Source organism: Perca fluviatilis, chromosome 4 (assembly GCF_010015445.1).
Source record: "Perca fluviatilis chromosome 4, GENO_Pfluv_1.0, whole genome shotgun sequence".
NCBI classification, from domain to species: Eukaryota; Metazoa; Chordata; class Actinopteri; order Perciformes; family Percidae; genus Perca; species Perca fluviatilis.
Window position 1 is genome coordinate 11,136,656 of NC_053115.1, and position 19,913 is coordinate 11,156,568.

General features: G+C 41.4%; 3 protein-coding genes across 7 annotated transcripts in view; all 3 read left to right on the forward strand.

The window, feature by feature from the left end:
• Positions 1–10,787, forward strand: part of LOC120556879 (paxillin-like) — a 32,201-nt gene extending 21,414 nt beyond the window's left edge. For 3 of the 4 annotated variants that reach the window (XM_039796692.1, XM_039796693.1, XM_039796694.1), the window contains exons 7-14: positions 591–2,012; positions 2,960–3,229; positions 3,527–3,877; positions 5,044–5,202; positions 5,786–5,959; positions 7,594–7,675; positions 7,802–7,950; positions 8,042–10,787. In XM_039796692.1, coding sequence (XP_039652626.1) covers positions 591–2,012; positions 2,960–3,229; positions 3,527–3,877; positions 5,044–5,202; positions 5,786–5,959; positions 7,594–7,675; positions 7,802–7,950; positions 8,042–8,308 — 2,874 coding nt within the window. In that variant the 3' untranslated portion in view covers positions 8,309–10,787. The remainder of the gene's footprint in view (positions 1–590; positions 2,013–2,959; positions 3,230–3,526; positions 3,878–5,043; positions 5,203–5,785; positions 5,960–7,593; positions 7,676–7,801; positions 7,951–8,041) is intronic. The other variant, XM_039796695.1, reaches the window with a different exon arrangement.
• A 2,270-nt stretch (positions 10,788–13,057) lies between these two features.
• On the forward strand, positions 13,058–15,631 carry rplp0 (ribosomal protein, large, P0). Of its 2 annotated transcripts, XM_039796696.1 has the most exons (8): positions 13,058–13,194; positions 13,494–13,601; positions 13,707–13,882; positions 14,133–14,220; positions 14,570–14,716; positions 14,860–15,045; positions 15,141–15,281; positions 15,405–15,631. In XM_039796696.1, exons 2-8 carry the CDS (start codon positions 13,548–13,550, stop codon positions 15,555–15,557), a joined length of 945 nt encoding a protein of 314 aa, XP_039652630.1. In that variant the 5' UTR covers positions 13,058–13,194; positions 13,494–13,547; the 3' UTR covers positions 15,558–15,631. The 2 variants fall into 2 exon arrangements, with proteins under 2 accessions (XP_039652630.1, XP_039652631.1); XM_039796697.1 differs by lacking the exon at positions 13,058–13,194 and having other exon boundaries at positions 13,494–13,621.
• A 1,263-nt stretch (positions 15,632–16,894) lies between these two features.
• LOC120556881 (golgin subfamily A member 7-like) lies at positions 16,895–19,759 on the forward strand. The gene is made up of 6 exons (XM_039796698.1): positions 16,895–17,023; positions 17,590–17,712; positions 17,807–17,959; positions 18,096–18,197; positions 18,517–18,576; positions 18,914–19,759. Exons 1-5 carry the CDS (start codon positions 16,982–16,984, stop codon positions 18,562–18,564), a joined length of 468 nt encoding a protein of 155 aa, XP_039652632.1. The 5' UTR covers positions 16,895–16,981; the 3' UTR covers positions 18,565–18,576; positions 18,914–19,759.
• The last annotated feature ends 154 nt before the right edge of the window (positions 19,760–19,913 follow it).

Below are 19,913 nucleotides of genomic sequence, written 5' to 3' on the forward strand. Positions count from 1 at the left end.
CTTTTGTTTGTTCCAACAAAATATTTTAAAACGGACCAGAAATTGACAACCACCTTTTAATTTCAAATTTACTTTGAGTTGTCACGCTTGACAACCATATACCAGATGGCATTTAGATTTTGTTGTGCTACATTTGTTTGACTGTGCATTTATTGATCATCAAAATCAACATAAGTCTGTTGATAACACAATGCAATCCCAAACCATTTCCCATTAAAACCCATTAACACATAGCAACAAATGTTATCTTTGTGAACATTACAATGTTAACTTTTTCGAATAAGTATTAAGTCTGGTCACTTTTTTAGATTTTAAGTGATTGTTCATGTCTGAGGTAAAACATCAAAACTTAATTTGTTCAAATAAACAAATGTTTATTTTAGTTTCATTTTTGTAGTATTTTAGGAACGATTACTTGAAGACATTGAGTGAACTCTGCCCCTGCTTGGCTTTGTGTGTGAGACAACTTTTCTGTTCATTCCCTTCATTCTCAATGTCTTTTTCCTGGTCTTTTTCTCTTTTCTCTACCACTGTTTATGTCTTGTCTTTGTTTGTACATTGTGATCATTACGTCAATGCATCCGATTCAGTCTGGTTCTCAGTTGTCTCTGAATCAGGAAGCTGTAGACCCTTCCTTGGTAGCTGGTTCCCCACGAACCTCCCAATCTATTGATCCTAGTATTGGTTCAGTGGATACTCTTCTACCTTCTAGTTACACTACTCCTTCCTGTACCCCTCTTCCATTCGAACTCCATATAGATGAAGATGGTTGTTCAGCCCCTACGTCTTCAGATGGTTCCACTGTAGTCAATGCATCGTCCAAGAGCCTTCAGTACTCCCAGGTCCAACAGATAGATGATGGTAGCAGTGTCACCTCTGAGATCTTTCATGTGGAGAGCCTCAGTATCTCCAGTAACACAAAGCCTGCTAGTCAAGCTGAAGTCAACAGCCCTACATATATGTCAATCACTAACGCTAGTAAAGTCTCAAGTACACTTGGAAAGAGCTTAAGCCCAGTTACTGTTGGCAGAAGTTTTAGTCCAGTAGTTGTTTCCAAGAGCCCTAGTCCTGTTACTGTGTCTATAAACTCCAGTCCCATTCTTAGATCCAATAGTCCTAGTCCACCTGATCTTAAATGCTCCAATCTAAATCAGTCTTACAAGAACCCAAGCCCAATCCCTAAAAGCTACAGTCTTGTTCCTATAAATCATAGTCCAGAAGCTGCAAAGAATGCTAGTCCAGTCACAGATACAAGGCTTTCAAGTCCAGTTCCAAAAAGTGTGAGTCCAGTGACAGTCCCTAATCTCTCTAGTGCAGTAATTGTCCCAAAGAATTCGAGTCCAGAAACAGTTCCCAAGAGTGCTAGTCCAGTTTCACTTCCAAGACTTTCAAGTCCAGTTCCAAAGATTGCAAGCCCTGTGACAGTGCCTGATATCTCTAGTTCAGCAAGTATACCCAAGAGTTCTAGTCCTGAAACATTGCCAATGACTGCTTGCTCAGTAACACTCCCAAGGATTTTAAGTCCAGTGACAGTTCCAAAGAGTGGAACTGCAAGTCCTAAAAGTCCTGCCTCAGTCATCAGAAAAAATTACACAGTTTTCAGCACCAGCACTCCCAGAGCTTCACCAGTTTTATTTGCCGATGTACCATCAAATAGCCCGTTTCCCCCTCTTACAGAAAAGCAGGGAGGTGAAATGCTGGATTTAACATGGCCGTGTCGGGAGCCTTTATTAGATGATGCTTTAGGCAAACTCTTAGCCCCCGACTACACCCAACCGAGTGAGAACCAGGCACCTGCTTCCATTATGCTCGGAGATGAAGACAGGTCTTGGGAGGAGGAAGACGGAATTTACCCTGATCTCAGTCGAGAGGGAACCCTGACACCCATGACTGAGTCCAGCTGGATGGATGAGTGTTTCACCCCCTCCACCTGCCCCGGGACACCAGATGCAACGCTGGACCTTCCCACTCAGCAGCCCTCTGCTGTCGAGCGACTATCTGCTTCTGGCCAAGTAGGACACTCAACTTGACTCTCCCAAAATAAGCTGCTGGTAAAAAGCTAGAGAGGCTTTAGTACCCCATGTGGTCTTTCTATTATTTAGCCATGTGGCCTAAGATATTAATTATCTCTGACAATAATGGCACAATGGCTGTGTTAGATAATTGTTTAAGCCAAGTTTATCTCTAGTTGCAGAAATAAGCTTATTTTGGGAGAGTAGATCCTGCAAGTACTCAAGGAGGTGTGCAAAAGTAGAAAAACACAAAGTGTATTGATGAAGAGAAATTCCTCCATGTATGTGGCGTGATGCATGTGGTGTCATTGCAGAGCAATTACAAAATGGCTTGAGGGAGAAATCTCCCAGTAGAGACTGTGTGGCTGATGTCGAAAGCTTTGCTGAAAATATGTTTCCGCACGCCCCTACTTGCTTTGGTCGACATTGCTGTGTTAGTCACAGGGCGTGGCCTGTCATGTTTATGCAATCAGTGGATGATGCAAAAAATTGTTTTTTTTACTGATGGTGTCAATAAATAGACAGTAGGATGGATATGTTTATTTTTTTGCTAATGCATACTGTATGTATGTAATTGAAAAACATTCAAGAACTTTGCTTTGATGTTTGGCCTTGCTTTGGCACGTGCAGACTTATGTGCAAGCATTTTGTGATATACCTGCGTTGTCTTGGCCTCAGCTATCCAGCATGCCTAAATAGTTTTAAGTAGACTTGACATTAGAGAATCAATTTAAATGGAATGGAAGGCTGTGCTTCTCTTTTGCGGGCAAATTTGATTGGATACACAAGTGCCTGACAAAAGTATGTTCTTGCTAGTACTTGAGCATTATTTTGCCACTTAAATGAAATATCCTGTGCTGGGCCTGTCCTGCTTGTGTTTGTAACCCAACATGGACTTTGTGGTGAATGGCACAACCCCACACCTCCCTATATCATCTACTCTCCAGCTCAAGTCGGTTATCCGCCGCACCAAAGAGACCTCCAACGTGCATCCAATGTTCAGGGAGGGAATGTTAAGGCGTAAAATGGGACCGGTCATTGTGAATAAGAGCAACTCGCAAGACCGACTCATTGAGGAGCTACAGGGGAAACTGGGAATTGGGCGAGTGGAGCGCAAGCGTAAGCAACAGCCAGATGATTGGATGACAGAGGGAGTCATCGTCATGTCCAACCCACAGCGAACACGGGAAGAAAGGGTCCAGCCATCTGTGGATAAGGTAGACGTTAGAGGCGCACAGCAGGAGTCAGTGCTATTCAGTGCTACTCTGGGACCACATTAAACCAAGAGTAGCAAATTATTATTATGCTACTTTGGCCTATGGGCAATAAGTGAACTGGAAAATATTAAAAATATATGATGTTTCATCATATCAACATAAAAATTGTATTTGTCCTTGGCAGTCACTATAAGCAATTTAGTTTGTTGAGACAATTTTGTTACTTCCTTTTCCTCATTCTGACCCCTGTGTTTGCACTGCTCTCTTTGCTGTTTCCTTTTTCCTTCTTTCCCCCAGATCATCATCCCTCCAGAATCACCTGCCCCACAGAGAAAAGTCCTCCCCCCTCCGCAATCTCCCCCAGCACCCAAAAAGCCATCCCAAGTCAAGCATACTCCTCCACCACTACCTCCTCCGCCTCCGACCCCTCCCCCTCCCCCTCCTCGAGAACCTACCCCTCCTCGAGAACCTACCCCTCCTCCCCCCAAGGAACCTAGTCCTCCCCCTAGGGAACCCACGCCTCCCCTTGTGCAGCCCCCTCCATCACCTAGTCCCCCTCCCAAGCCTGTCACGCCACCTCCCCCTCCCAAGGTCTTTGTATCAGTGGGTTGTCAGACCGAGTATGACCCCATCTTCCCACCAATGCAGGCACGGATCACCTTTCTTCATCCTTCTCTTCTCTCACATTCTTCTAAACTTTGAGTTGTTTTATTTGAGCGTTTGCAGTTTATTTGGTTCAAATCCAAGCAGTTGGAACACCCCAGCATTTATGTTAACTACTGTATATAATCCATCTGGTCATTGACTCTGTTTTTGATCCCTGGTGTCCATTCGTGCCAAGTTGCAACAGGTAACTCTTTAAAAGCTTTGTCTGAAATCTAGTCAGTCCAGGTTATGAGGGGTGCTGACATTCAGACTGGAGAGACTGAGCCCCTTTTCTAATTCTGACATATGACGGCGCCAAGGGCTGTGTGTTCAGAGTGGAACGGAGAGTTTAAGAGCTTAGAGGAAAGAGGAGTGTAACCCCCCCATGTTCCCGTTACACTGACTGTCCTACCATGCGCAGGAATGGTAGGATCGCAGTGCAACTGAAACCTAATCGGCCACATGACAGCACAGTTACCAACACAATTATAGCAGCTCCCACACGACTTCCGTCAACAGGTCCCACTAGGTTAGAAAACGGCACGTTGAATGTCATGTACCATCCCCTCTTTTAGAATCCATAGTGACTTTATTGACGTAGTTTTGGTGAAGACTAGTAGAGCAGGAGATTGATATGAGTGCTAGAGCATAATTGCGTTCAGGTCGAAGGCTCAGTGAGATGCCTGGCTGTCTAATTTGTGTGTGTGAGAGAGAATACGTGGAGCGCAGATGCTATTTTCTCTCTCAGTGGAATGTAAGCGTCATGAAGCTCCAATAACCACACCATCTGAGAAGGTCTGTGTTTGCTCATATCACAGTAGACAGACATTCACACACACTATATTGATATTAGAGAGTCATCATACATGGATTAGGGTTAGATGAGGAAAGATTTTGTCACGGTTGATATTTCTATGGCGTGTCTTGGTATGTTCTTTCCGTCTCCCGGAAAGAGACAGCTAACCACCATTTAGATTGTTAACTTGTTGTACTACCAGCAATCCAGGGAGGGACTATTGGAACGAATAATTACAAAGGCAGTTACATGAAAGAATTATATTAGGTTTACAAAATAATGTAATGTGACAAAAAGGTAAGTCCAGAAAATGATCACGCAAAATGATGAGAACGGTATAGTGAAGCTACTTTGGTCTTTCATCTCTTGTCAGATCCAGTCCCAGGGAAAGACTTCTCCCACGGGTCCCCCCAAACCAGCCAACAAGCTGGACAACATGCTGGGAAGCCTGCAGTCCGACCTCAACAGACTCGGGGTCCAGACGGTGGCTAAAGGTGTCTGCGGAGCCTGCAAGAAACCTATTGTTGGACAGGTGATAACATTGAATCATATAAAAACAATGGAAGATTTCAGTTGGAAATTTCTATGCCTTTTAGATACACGTGCACACATTGTTTCTGTGGCTTATATAACCTCATCATAGCTTTTTGTTGTTAAGAAAAAAACAGATTGCACTCCAGATGTATTTGCCCAAGTTGGCTGGGGTGTGCAGTGTTGGCTCATGTTTCACATATTTCAAACTGTGCTGATTGCTTAAGGACCAAGCCAGGTAATCTATCAATAATTCAGCTCTTAAATAATTGGCAAAATAAGTGGAGCAAGATAAAACATGAAGCTTCTATTCTGTTTTATTATGTTTACTTAGTTACTTTGAGACTTTTGTTTAAAGAAGCGCAAACATGTTGATTTCTGTGAATCTTGATCCAACTGAAAGGGACTGGGATTAGTTTGAATATATGATTTTCTCATTTTTAAACTTGAGCTATGATATCTGCTGCTGTTTGCAAAATCCCCTTTGATTCTTGCATGCAAGGCTGCAGTGATTTTCTATGCTGAGCCAGGTCTTTCCCTCAGAAGCTCATTTCACTTTAATGCAATGTGTCTCCCAACACCAGGTGGTGACTGCCATGGGCAGAACGTGGCACCCCGAGCACTTTGTGTGCACCCACTGCCAGGAGGAGATAGGCTCCAGGAACTTCTTTGAGCGTGAGGGGCAGCCTTACTGTGAGAAAGACTACCATAGCCTGTTCTCACCACGATGCCACTACTGTAATGGACCCATACTGGATGTTAGTAATGCATGCATTAACACACACACACAAACACACACACGCACAAGCATGTTACAATGGATGGGTGGATAAGGATTGTATTGATTCATAACTTAATGGATTAAGGCCTTACTTAAATCACTACATTTATTACATTGCCTTTATTTCTTAAGCAGACATTTAGAGTTACACACACACACACACACACACACACACACACACACACACACACACAAAACAAAACAAACAAACAAACAAACAAACAAACAAACAAACAAACAAACAAACAAACAAACAAACAAACAAACAAACAAACAAACAAACAAACAAACAAACAAACAAACAAACAAACAAACAAACAAACAAACAAACACACAGACTAATCCTAGAGGCAGTAGAAGTGAAGGGACTTTAGTTGCTTTGTGCATGCTACTCTCCTCTCGCTTGTCAGCGCTCAGTCTTATCCTCATAGTGACACACTCACATCAGGAGATTTCAGCCTTTGTTCACACACACACACACACACACACACACACACACACACACACACACACACACACACACACACACACACACACACACACACACACAGTGCCAGAGGTACTGGAAGGGAAGTAGACAGTGCACATTAACCTGGGGTAAGGCAGATATTTCTCTTTCTTTCTTTAGTAAGTCACTTTTGAACATCCAGTGGTTTACATTCAAACCTTGGTTTGGGGTTTTTACCAGGGTTGAAAGTGGTATTGTATCTTTTAGAGGTCTAAGGGAACCACTAAAGTTAGAATTTCTAAAAACAATTTTTTTTTTTTTATTTTAATCCTGGACTGTATACGTGTTTATATTTAGTTGTGTTAAACATTTGAGTTGATTGTGAATTGCTCCATTTGTATTTTGACTTTGGTAATGCTCATTTACAGGTTTTGTACCCTGTTGTAATATTATCAATTGAATTGCTCTGTATCCATCTATACAAATATTGAATGTTAAAGATTGCCCTCCCTCACAAAAACCCTCTTTTTTTTTTAAAGATTATTTTTGGGCATTTTAGGCCTTTATTTGACAGGACAGCTGAAGACATGAAAGGGGAGAGAGAGAAAAATAACATGCAGCAAAGAGCCGCAGGTCGGAGTTGAACCCTGTCCCGCTGCGTCGAGAAGTAAACCTCTATATATGAGCGCCCGTTCTACCAACTGAGCTATCTGGGCGCCCACAAAAACCCTCTTTTTTTAAGACTGCATCCCCTGGTGGCAAAGCCAAAAATCCCTTGTGCTCTGACATGTAATTTACAGTGAGTAATTGTTGCCCTGCTGTGGAAACTTAGCAGCTGTGGATGTTTCAAAATATGGTTTTACATGAACAGTAAGAGTGTGCTTCCAGCTGAAGCTGCTTAGAAATGCCAGGAAAACACAAGGTAACCGTCATACACAGCCTCCCAGCACCTCCCACACTGCCTCTGTGGACTTTGCCTGCCCTCTCCTGGCCTCTGACTTTCTGATGTGTTAGTGTCCCCCATAATGACATACATGCTTATACTGTATGTTGGCTTTCTTTTAGAGCAACATGAGGAACCACCTTTTCACCTGATTGTTTATGGGTCACACCTTTTAGCAGAAATTGAATGATTGACCATTGTGTTCTCCTTTGTTTCACAGAGAGTAGTGACTGCTTTGGACAAGACTTGGCATCCAGAGCACTTCTTCTGTGCCCAGTGTGGAGCCTTTTTCGGACCAGAAGGTACCAACTGCTCATCAATTAATAACACAACCTGGTTTGTGTAGAAAAAGAGCAATGTTGAATTTTTAATATTAAAAGAAGCATAGGCTACAGAGTGAGCCACTGTGTGTCTTTGCTGCCCTCTAGGTTTCCATGAGAAGGATGGAAAGGCGTTCTGCAGGAAGGACTACTTTGACATGTTTGCCCCTAAATGTGGTGGCTGTGCCCGCGCCATCCTGGAGAACTACATCTCTGCTCTCAACTCACTCTGGCACCCTGAATGCTTCGTCTGCAGGGTGAGTCACTTGAGATGTCTTTTTACGAATATGGCCATTTTTATGTTAAGCCATCATCATAACTTCTCCCTCTTCTCTTCTGATTGTCCAGGAGTGCTTCACCCCATTCATAAACGGCAGCTTCTTTGACCACGAGGGCCAGCCGTACTGTGAGGCGCACTACCACGAGCAGCGTGGCTCGCTGTGCTCCGGCTGCCAGAAGCCCATCACCGGTCGCTGCATCACAGCAATGGGCAAGAAGTTCCACCCAGAGCACTTTGTGTGCGCCTTCTGCCTCAAGCAGCTTAACAAAGGCACCTTCAAGGAGCAGAACGACAAGCCCTACTGCCAGGGCTGCTTTGTTAAACTCTTCAGTTAGACTGTGGGATTGTGTATAAATGTGTGTGTGCACGCCTCTACACATTTATTTACATGTCTGAATGCACGTGTGGATGTGGGTGCACTCACATGTCTAGCATGTATGAGTCAGTGAAGTAGTTTTTGAGAATGAGGGCGTTGGTGTGCTAGTGAATCACATCATTAGGGTGAGAAAGGTCTTCTTCTATTGACCGTTCCCTGGCTGTCCAACCTATCAGGCTTGGCATTTCATACTTTTGCTGAAGAAATTTTTAACAGAGCCCAAAGAGATTTTCATTTAGAGTTTTTCTCCTGTGTGCAGCAAAGAAAACACGCTAATTTACCCATATGTGTGTGCATATGTGAGCATATGGGCATCAAATTAAGATTTCCTCAGAGCCTTTATTTGTAAATGCAGGGCAAGATCCTATGGTGGTTTTATGCAGATATAAGACAGCTGCTTGATTGCATGGACCATTGACTTAAACAGTTTTGAGAATATGTTGAGTGTTGAATACATAGTGCTTGGCCAATGAGTGTTGGAATAATCTATGAAAAATATGTATTTTTGTAGCTTTGAAAACTTAAAAATAACCATGATATATGTACACACACACACACACACACACACACACACACACACACACACACACACACACACACACACACACACACACACACACACACACACACACACACAGACAGAACTTCTCCTTCACTTCTTTAAAATACCAGTTCAAACTCTGCACACTCCAACCACAGATCTCTTGATGAGACCGTCTTAAAGTGCATTTTACAGGTGTCTGCAAGATATTAGCTAGTCCTTATTTTTCTACTATTTTACTATGAAAATAAACCCAGATGTTTTCTCAGTTTCACCAAACATTACACTCACATTTCTGCTCTTGTACGTTGATTATTTCCCACTGGGAGTGAAATCAAACTTTAGAAAGTCACTATATAGAACTTTTGTAGCAACTTGGAACTTCATTTTTACTTTCCTACTGCAAAGTGTGTACTATGGCATTTTACATAAATACTGTTGAAATAAAATGAAACGGTTGCGATTGATGATGGCAAAAAGTAGGTCTTTAAGAATAACATATGTACTATGGTTATTAATGTTGAATTTATGGTGCAATTTAAAACAAGCCAAAACAAAGTTGATTGTCTTTACTCCAGATTAAAAGTGGAGATTTTCCTGCTCTATTTACCCACACAGAATAAATTCAGAAGAATTCAATTCAGAACAAATGATGCTTCAGTTTAACATCTTTTTCATATGTTACTATTGCTACTATTGTGAATTTATCACTGTATTTAATCTATTAATAAGGCTGGTGCAACATTTAAAATATGGTTGTGCTTTTGGATTAGAAGCATGTTTTCTTTTACATGGAGTTATATCAGCACTAGCTGCCAGTTGCTGTTACAATCAGAATCTAAATTTGTACACCTGTAATATGCTCGACTTTGTGACCGAACTGTGTTTTGTCACTGTTTGATGGAAATATATATATTTTTGAGCTGTTTGGGCTCACACTGATATGCAAAGAGCTGGCTCTAATGACATGTAGGCTAACAATAGTTGATCCTGTTCTCACACACAACACGTACCAGCTTTGATTCCAGTGTGTCAGGAAGTGCAGCCCTCTTTATTTTTATTATGAGTCATAAACTATGATCCTGCTGTCTGAGTTGATGTCAGCACTTGGCTCACTGATGGAAGCTGGATGTTGGTGTTAGCTGGTCAGGAATCAGTATACAACACCAAGCCAGGCCAAGCATCTAGCAACATTTATGTAATGACTAATTTCAACTTTATTTTACTTGTAGCTCTGTTTTGTCACATATGAGACAAAGTGATTTTTGATTTGACAATATTGCTCGTCTTTAATTTGATCACTATGTGTGCACCTAGTGAATACACAGTATCCACATTGTTTTTACTTTGAGAAAATGTTTGCTTCTGTGCCAAATGTGTCAATGCAATAAGGTCTTATACACTGTGGAGTTCTCAACTTTTTCCTGTGATTTGACTCTTTATGTGCTGAACTCTAGGAGAGGCTTCGTCTGCTGTGGTGCATCTTAACTCCGAACACCCAAAAGTTTACACTGTAATAGACGAGCCCAGGAGAGTCATTCAGCAGACAGTATAGTGTACACTTGTAGCTGTTTCAGATTTACAGAAAGTAGCAGGGGTAAATGAACAGATGTGACTTTATTTTGCCCCATGTATATTTATCTGCTTACAGTATATTGCCTTATAGTTTTTGCTTCTGTCAAAGAATTTGTAAAAAATAAAATCAAAGCCTTTTACCGTTAATGAGATAACGTGAACTTTTGCTTTGTAAATGGAGACATTCATGTGAGCTTTCACGATTTGAATATTTTCATGATCCACAAATTTGACTGACTGTGTGGGTGGGGTGTATGTGGGTCCTGATTACTGACTGATTATAACTGCTGCAAATAAAATAAGAACTTTATTTCTGCCATTGTTTTGTCTGAAAAGTGACTTTGTTGTCTCTGTTTTGTTGTTGTCTCTGTTTTCACCCATACCGTTACCTTTTTCAGTGTTTTGCATTAAACCAGATCTTTGGCACACAAGATGTTCATGAAATATTAAAAAATAAATAAATAAATAAATAAATAGCTACACTGGAAGTAATCCAGTTGATTAAAAATAAATAAAATAAAATAAATTTGCAAGGTTGTAGCAAACATTTTACAAACCATAATTGCGGTTATGGGTGAAATGAACAGAATATATGACCTTTACCTGAGTGTGATTCATAAGAAAATGACTCCACACAGCTGAAATGTTTATGTACACATTTAAAAAAAAGTCAAAAACAGGACATTTTATGTACAGAGTTTAATACAGCATTGATGTTGGGTCACAACCTTTTAGCTTATGATCCCTTCCAACAAAAGGGATGTTTACTTGATAACAAAACAAAGATTAGACTGAAAACATTTGTTTTGTGACCCCTTGTAAGTGGTTGACCCCCAGCTTGGGAACCATTGGTTTAGGTTAACAGTGGGTAGTATAACAGATTAAGGAAATCAATTTTAAATATGAAAAAGAAACTAAGATATAGCTCAGGTAGCACTGTGTGGTTGTGGAGTCTGTAGATTAATTTTAAGTAAATGCATGTTCAAATCATTTTGAAAATCAAAACCCCAGACATTAAATCTGATCCCGACAGGTTCAAACAACAACATGGCAACAATCTGACTGGCCGGGGGAAAAGGACAGGAATTCAATACACCTGACAAACACAAGGACAAGACAACACATCTCTCCTGTGAGGAGAGGTTGTGACCTGAAATCTGTACTGCGTGAGAGATTGGAGCTTGCCAATAAGCTCAGAGAGTTGCGGGTGCATATCCAGAATCTCCAAGCATTCCAGGTCCTGCAGCTGGTGAAGGTGTAAGAAGTCTTTCTCTGGTACATGTTCATGTCGAAGTTTGAGACCTTTGAGCTTTGGAAAAAGGTGTGGGATTTGAGCTGTGTGAGCTCCCAAATGTGAGGGCCAGGGGTCTATGTGAAAGTGCAGGAGATTTGGTACCTGCACTGACACGGCTGCCATGTCCTCTAAGGACAACCCTGCAACACACAGTGTGAGACTGGTCAATGTGGCTGGAATGGAGGCGACATACTTCCTAACAGGCGGGCCCTTGACAATGACCAGGGTTGACAGTTGAGGGAGGTCACTCAGCCATGTTTTCAGGTGACAGCCATCAGGTGATGGCCATGTTTCTGGCATCTCCTTATGCGAGCTCTTGAAGAAAACAGCAAGCCTCTTAAGGCCAGGCATCAGCCTCATTGCATCTTCTGGTAATGAATGATCCATGCAGTCAATAAGTTCCAAACTGGACAAGATTGGGGCACCACCAGCTTCTCCTAAGGGGCTTGGGTTGGGTCTGGAAATATTGTGAAAGGCGCACAGTGTATGCACAATGGACACTGAGAGGTGTTTCAGCTTACGCAGACAGGTAAGTATGGAGTGAACCATCCAAATTGTTTCTTCAAATATTCCCATCCGATGACAGACCAGAGATGTAAGATTTGGAAACTGTGAGACGGCAGAAATAAAGCTACCCATTGCTGAAGTGGGGAATGTAACATCGCACATGCTAAGGTGAGTCAGCTGCTGGGGTTGATACACTGTGGAAGCATCTAGCAAAAGAGAGATGCGACTGTTTCTAATAGCCAGACGCTTCAAATTTGTGAAGTCCTTTAAGCAGTCGAGGCTTGCTTGGGAGCTTTGGTCTATTACCACTGTGGTTAGAGTAGGAAGGGACAGGGCAAGCTGTTTCCAGACCTTAGCTTTGGTACTCCTTAACACCACACTGGTGACTTTTCTGCGGCGAAGAGTGGCCCAGAATTGACTGTTGCAAGAGCAATTTTGAAAACCCAGAACTACTGACCAGTCTTTCCAAAGAGATCCGTGGTCAACAAGTTTTTTGAAATACTTGCAGGATGTCCGGACGCTAAACTTGTCTGCCACCGAAAGATACCCAAACACGTGGTTCCAGATTTCTGACGGAAGCTGTAAAGCAGTCTGTACCATTGTTTTGCTCTGCTATCGGATATGTTAGCTAGTGGGCTAACATCGGCATTAATTTTGCCAGATTAGTCCTGTTCGAAAGGCAGAAACATAATTCTTTATTACACCACGCTTGTGATGTAAAGTCGAAAAGGAGGAAGCGTTGATAGCAGGTTGTAATGACATTCCTCTTATTGGTGGTAATATGATTACATAGGTGATTGACACATCATCCATCCAATGGGTGTGCAGCTGACGCCCATGACTCCATTGTGATTGGTCATTGTTTGGTATATATCCTTCTCGCGGCCATTCCTATTCCTCTTTCTTTCACGCGACCCTCTTGTGTCCGGTAAGGATTTTCTCTCTCTCTTTCTGAAAACTGGAAACCCTGTATTTGGTAAAATTACGCCATATATGATTTTTGGCTTCATGAGATAATCTCTTAACACATAGATACGTTTTTTGTAGTGTAAAAGTGCGGTGATGTGACTTAACCTAGCTAGCGCGGCCTGTTAAAATGTTGCTAGCTTGCTGTTAGCCGGCTAACTTTAGCTAGCTGTCGCGCACATTTCAGGGTGTACCATGCATATTGTGTCGTTGTACTGTTTATAAAGTACACCTATTAACTATTTCATTCTTTGGATGCAGATATTACCTTGTCTTTAAACCAGCTGTTAAGCGATCCTTGGAAGCACTGCAAAGATGCCCAGGGAAGACAGGGCCACGTGGAAGTCCAACTATTTTATGAAAATCATCGTAAGTAGGACTTGGCTTATGTAAGTTTATATTTACACAATCTTAATAAATCTACTTATATGCTGTAAATACGAATGTATATAATTAAAATTCGTCCATTTGTAGCAACTTCTGGATGACTTTCCAAAATGCTTCATTGTGGGTGCAGACAATGTGGGATCTAAGCAGATGCAGACCATCCGTCTGTCTCTGCGTGGCAAGGCCGTGGTGCTGATGGGCAAAAACACCATGATGCGCAAAGCCATTCGTGGCCACCTGGAGAACAATCCTGCCTTGGAGAAGTGAGTTTACTATTCTACATTTGTGGTTATTAAATAGCAGGATAAGTTACAATGCAGCTTGTGTAGTACTGCTTTGTCGTTCCCCCTGCAAACAATAAACTGTTTCCAGCTATCCCTGTCTGTCTACATCCCCCTGACAACCAGGGACGCAAGGTTTCAGACATGTGACACTTTTTCATCTTATTTATTTTTAATTTTTTTTTTAAATGTCAATCTGCTCACATCTAACGTGTGTTTCATGATTTGACAGGCTACTGCCTCACATTAAAGGAAATGTGGGCTTTGTCTTCACCAAGGAGGATCTGGCTGAGATCAGAGACCTGCTGCTGGCAAACAAGGTAATACGAGTCTTCAAGAGAAATATGAAAAGTATGGTGCGGATACTTGCACTTAGTATATTCATCCAGTTGTACACCCCATAAAACTCTTGGCAATCGGCAACACCGTGAGAGAAACCTAGGTTTGTGCAGGATAAGTTACAATGCAGCTTGTTTGGTGCTGCTTTGTCGTTCCCCCTGCAAACAGTAACTGTCTCCTCGCTATACCTGTCAGTCAGTATCCCTCGACTGCCAGGCACGTAAGGTTTCAGACATTGATTTAAAAAAATAACCTTGTTTAACCTTGCACAACCATGCTTAAAAGAATTTTAGCCTTAAAGTAGCATTCTAAACAAACACTCACCCACAGGTACCTGCAGCTGCCCGTGCTGGTGCCATCGCCCCTTGTGATGTGGTTGTGCCAGCCCAGAACACTGGTCTGGGTCCTGAGAAGACCTCTTTCTTCCAGGCTCTGGGTATCACCACAAAGATCTCCAGGGGAACCATTGAAATCTTGGTGAGTTTGGAAACTACTATACTGTGATAGTTGGAATTTCACTGTTTGCTTACACTAAATGTCCAAATCTCATTAAATGAAACTGGTTTGTCAAACTAAATAGAGCAAAATATTTGTCAGTAACTTTTAATTTTTGTCCTTAGAGTGATGTCGGTTTGATCAAGACTGGGGACAAGGTTGGTGCCAGCGAGGCCACACTCCTCAACATGCTGAACATCTCACCCTTTTCCTACGGACTCAACATCCAGCAGGTGTATGACAATGGCAGCGTTTACAGTCCTGAGGTGCTTGACATCACAGAGGCTTGTCTGCATGCCAGGTTCCTGGAGGTGAGATGCTCTTCTGTTAAAAAAAAAAGTCCTTGCAGCTAAATTGTTTGAAATGTATACATGATATATTTTGTTCACTATATTGTGATATCTAGGGTGTGAGGAACATCGCTAGTGTGTGTCTGGAGATTGGCTACCCCACTTTGGCCTCTGTCCCCCACACAATCATCAATGGCTACAAGAGAGTACTGGCTGTTGCTGTGGAGACGGACTACTCCTTCCCCCTGGCAGATAAGGTGTGCACATCAAATTAGTACTTGTCCCCATTAGTTAACGAGTAGAATGGGCATTAATCTTTGGTGTTGTATGACCAGAAAATCACTAGGTGTAAATGGAAATTAACTTTTTTGTCCTTGCAGGTCAAGGCCTTCCTGGCTGACCCATCTGCTTTTGTAGCTGTTGCAGCACCTGCAGCAGCTGCTGAGACTGCTGCAGCACCAGCTGCTAAGGAGGAGGTCAAGGAGGAGTCTGAGGAATCGGATGATGACATGGGCTTCGGTCTGTTCGACTAATTAAAAATACAGCGAACAAACCAGATATGAGTCAAATAACATCATGATTCAATAAAGTCTCTTAGATCCATCTACCTTGTGGGAATTTCTTAAAGGGAAGCTTGCTTCTAAAACAACTCGGCTGAATGCTGTGCTCGGAGTCATACACTGACTCTTACTGGGTAGAGAATATGAAGTACTTGTACCTGCTGGTTAATAAACATTAAATGAAATATTAGTTGTTGTGGTAGCTATTCGCTTGATAATAACGTTAGCGTATGTAGCTAGCTAAGTGTTAGCTAAGTTGATGATGGTTACGTGTAACTAGAGACTAAAAGGACTTTGGTGTAACTAAGCGTCGTGATTTTCCTCCGAGTTGTGTTGCTAGCTTTACAGTAACGTTAGGTGCTAGCTACTGTTCCAACCCTTCAGACAGATATTCCTCATGTAAGACAGCCGGGGTTACTGGGTAGAGAATATGAAGTACTTGTACCTGCTGGTTAATAAACTGATGCTCAAAATGGTTGTCTTAAATCAAGTGAATTCAGTTTCTTGAGTCCTAACTTGGTGGAAATTGGTGTGACCCCGACCAAGCGCAAGACTCTGGTTTTGGGTGTGTCGTTCTGCAAAATAAAACCCTGCAGTGAAATGGAAAGGGTCTTGAAAGTGTTTTCACAACTGGGAATTTGTAGCAAAATGACATACCAGCAGGTAACGCAACTGCTAGGAATTTAACTAGCAACATGTAGTTGCTGCCTGTCCCTAATCTTAATGTATTGAGCGGTCGGCGTTGGGCTTTTGCTTCAATTTTGGCTGTGCTGTATCATTGACACTAGTTTTAATTCAATAAGTAACACTTTCAAAGCAACACCAAAGCACTTTTCCTTTCCAGTTCCCCTCTACGTTGGAAGCTGAATTGTCAATTACCGCTGTCATGTCTCAGAACTACAGATCTGCTCAATATGTACCCTATCCGGCAAACTTGCGTAGAGCGGTTATGGCCGATAGAGGGTAGCAAAACGAATGCACAAGTACCGTTCAGTCTGTTACGAGTTGATGAACCACTGAAACTATTTTGGAAACCAGGTACGAAATAATCTGTTGTGCCTGATCTGAAGGACTGCCAACATTTATCTACTTGAGTTTACTACACGGGTCTAAATGTTGGTGTGGAATTGCATGGTATCCACATGTAGTTAGACTTCAGTGAGGACACCCATAAAAAGAAATCGAAATATTTCCATGTAAAATGGCGTATTATTATCGTAGCCTGAGGTCGCCGTACTCCGATTCTAGTCAGATGCGAACTTCCCGACCTCGAATGTTGTGGGCGGGGCTACGTTCGGCTGGCATCCAGGCTATCACTCAATAAGTTTGTTCAAAACCTTTATTCTGAAAAAAAAACTTACCGGAAGTAGAATTGGGCTGGTGGAGCTGGAGCGTAGATGCGCGCAGCAGCTATAGGGAAAACGTCCAATATGGCTGAGGTAAGGTTTTGTTTTTAAATGTTTAAATTGGCTGCCTAAATATAACGTTAACGGTTATTTTTTGAGCGATAAAGGCTAACAATGACATACTTTCCAGCGGCTTTGATGGGCCAGCAAACGTAAGCAAACGTATTATTAGCTAGCTAAGTTAGCTAGCTAACCTTACCTCGTATCTTAAACGATTATTTTATTATATTGTAACGTTACTATTGTTTCATTATGTCCTATAGTAACCTACATCAACATTGTCAATATCACATAACGCTTTATGTGGTAGTTGTCATCGGATTAGAATTAAATGAAAGATATTAGTTGTTGTGGTAGCTATTCGCTTGATAATAACGTTAGCGTATGTGGCTAACGTTAGCTAGCTAAGTGTTAGCTAAGTTGATGATGGTTACGTGTAACCAGAGACTAAAAGGACTTTGGTGTAACTAAGCGTCGTGATTTTCCTCCGAGTTGTGTTGCTAGCTTTACAGTAACGTTAGGTGCTAGCTACTGTTCCAACCCTTCAGACAGATATTCCTCATGTAAGACAGCCGCCTAAATTTAGGTTATTTGTCCAGACCCACAGTTTACAGGACCTCCAGCAGCCAGCTGTCTCCTCCAAGGTGTTTGTCCAGAGAGACTACAGCTCAGGAACCATCTCCAAGTTCCAGACCAAGTTCCCCTCTGAACTTGAGTCAAGGGTATGTAACGTTACTGTGTTTACATGGATGCTTCAATTGTTGACTGATTGTTAAAATATTATGTGTAATATCTAAACTGTTTGTGTGGTTTCAGCTTGATAAGCAGCAGTTTGAGGAAACCATCCAGACTCTAAACAACTTGTACGCAGAGGCAGAGAAACTAGGGGCGGAGTCTTACTTGGAGGGCTGCTTGGCTTGTCTAACTGCATATACAATATTCCTCTGTATGGAGACACACTATGAAAAGGTACAACGTTGTGCTGTGTAATGTTGTGCTGTGTATATCGCCAGCTCATATATTTTTTTCTCTGGTGGGTTGGACAGATATGCATATCAATGTGTATCTTTAATTTGTGTGCTACTGTCTGTCTCTCTGTGTGCAGGTGTTAAAGAAGATCGCTAGGTACATTAAGGACCAGAATGAGAAGATATATGCTCCCAGGGGCTTGCTGTTGACTGACCCTATAGAGAGAGGCCTCAGAGTTGTATCCTTCACCTGACATAAGGCAGTAAACAGTGGTGTAAAAAAAGTATTGAAGGCTTACTGGCTTAGATGTTGCCTGGCTCATCTGTAAATATCTCCATCTACATGCTTGGCCAGGTTATTCTTTGATGTGTACCTAATTGTTCAAACCACTTCTAAACAAAAAAAAATGGTAATGGTACTTAGCTCTATAAGGTAGGTAGTCAATTTAAACATAGCTGGTGTAACCTTGTGTATGCTAAGAAAAGTACATTTTTGTTCATTATATAAGAAAATGTGCATGTAGCATTGTGTATTTTCCTTAACTTGCTATCTTCTAGGTTGAAATTACCATCTTTGAAGACAGAAGTATTGGCTCTGGAAGATAAAGAACCTTGGGGGTATGGAGTCTTTCTGGTGTATTTTTATTGAGTTCCACTGAAAAGGTTTTGGGAGCTCCAATTTGACATTTTTTGCCCTTAACCTAAGAAATCAGGATTATATTAAGGATATATCCCAAAACATTGGCAACAAAGCTTTTTTTTTTTTTTTTTTTTTAGCCACAGTCGAATCAAATTGATCTCTAATAACTTTTAATTCCATCATTTGAGAATAAGAAATCATTTAGCAGGACACTTACTACCATCGAGTCGAAACATAAAATATCACACTGAAGTCTCCATTGTCTATTCTTAATGCTAACAATATTTTCTTCTTTCTTTCTACCTCTCTGTATAGACTGGTGACTCTAACCAGATGCTCTCTCTGTCTGGCAGCAGCAGTTTTGATCTGATTCTTTTCTTTATTTATAAGTACTCTAATGTCTCCCTATCCTTATGTTTGCAAAAGTGTTTATATTTTCTTTTTTATACATGCTGTGATGTAAAAATGATTTCCTAGTTGATCAAGACCTGTCTTTATAAACAGTGCCACTGTGTTAAATGCAACTTTTAAAAAACAAACATGATAAATATAAGTGATTTGACTTGTACATATTTTTGTGTGCAAATAATATAGAGTCAAATCATGTTTAGTCGCCAAGAACTGTTATAGGAAGTAGGTAGGGATGGAGTTGTTGGTACAGTCCATAAACAGTAATCGAGTTATGGGCAGTGATCCACAGTATTAACATGCTGGTTGTAGCCTTTGTTGAGGTAAATGTTTTCTTAGCTGTGCATGACTGTGACTTTTTTGTGGGTGGGTTCATGTCTTGTAAAACATGCACATTCGAATTCCAGACCGTATTTTTTTGTGACTGAAAATGGAGCATGTTTGATGTAATTAAGTCCATCTCAAAGTAAAAGCGTGGCATATTGCATTTTGAAATATGTCCATCTCGCTGTCCTAGTACAGCGTCACTAAATCTCCCAAATCATATTCAACAGTCCTGTTACATGCTTCTTATAAGATTCACCATCTATATTGTGAATGTCATCACCTTTTTCATTATCACCAGACACCACAGAAACCTTAAACACTGTCAACTCCACAGATGATTGCCATTGTTGGTGTTTGATACAGTTGGTGTACTTTTCTTACAAATATTATGTTCTATCTAAATAAAAAGCCTTTTCCTGAAACATGTATAGCTCCTCGTGTTTGACTTTGTTTCAAATATGAGAGGCTTTGAAGAGAATAAGCTGTAGTATTGTGTGTGGACAGTGGGTTACAAAAATGGTATTTGGCTTAAACAATTACCACATATAGTTACACTCACCTAAAGGATTATTAGGAACAC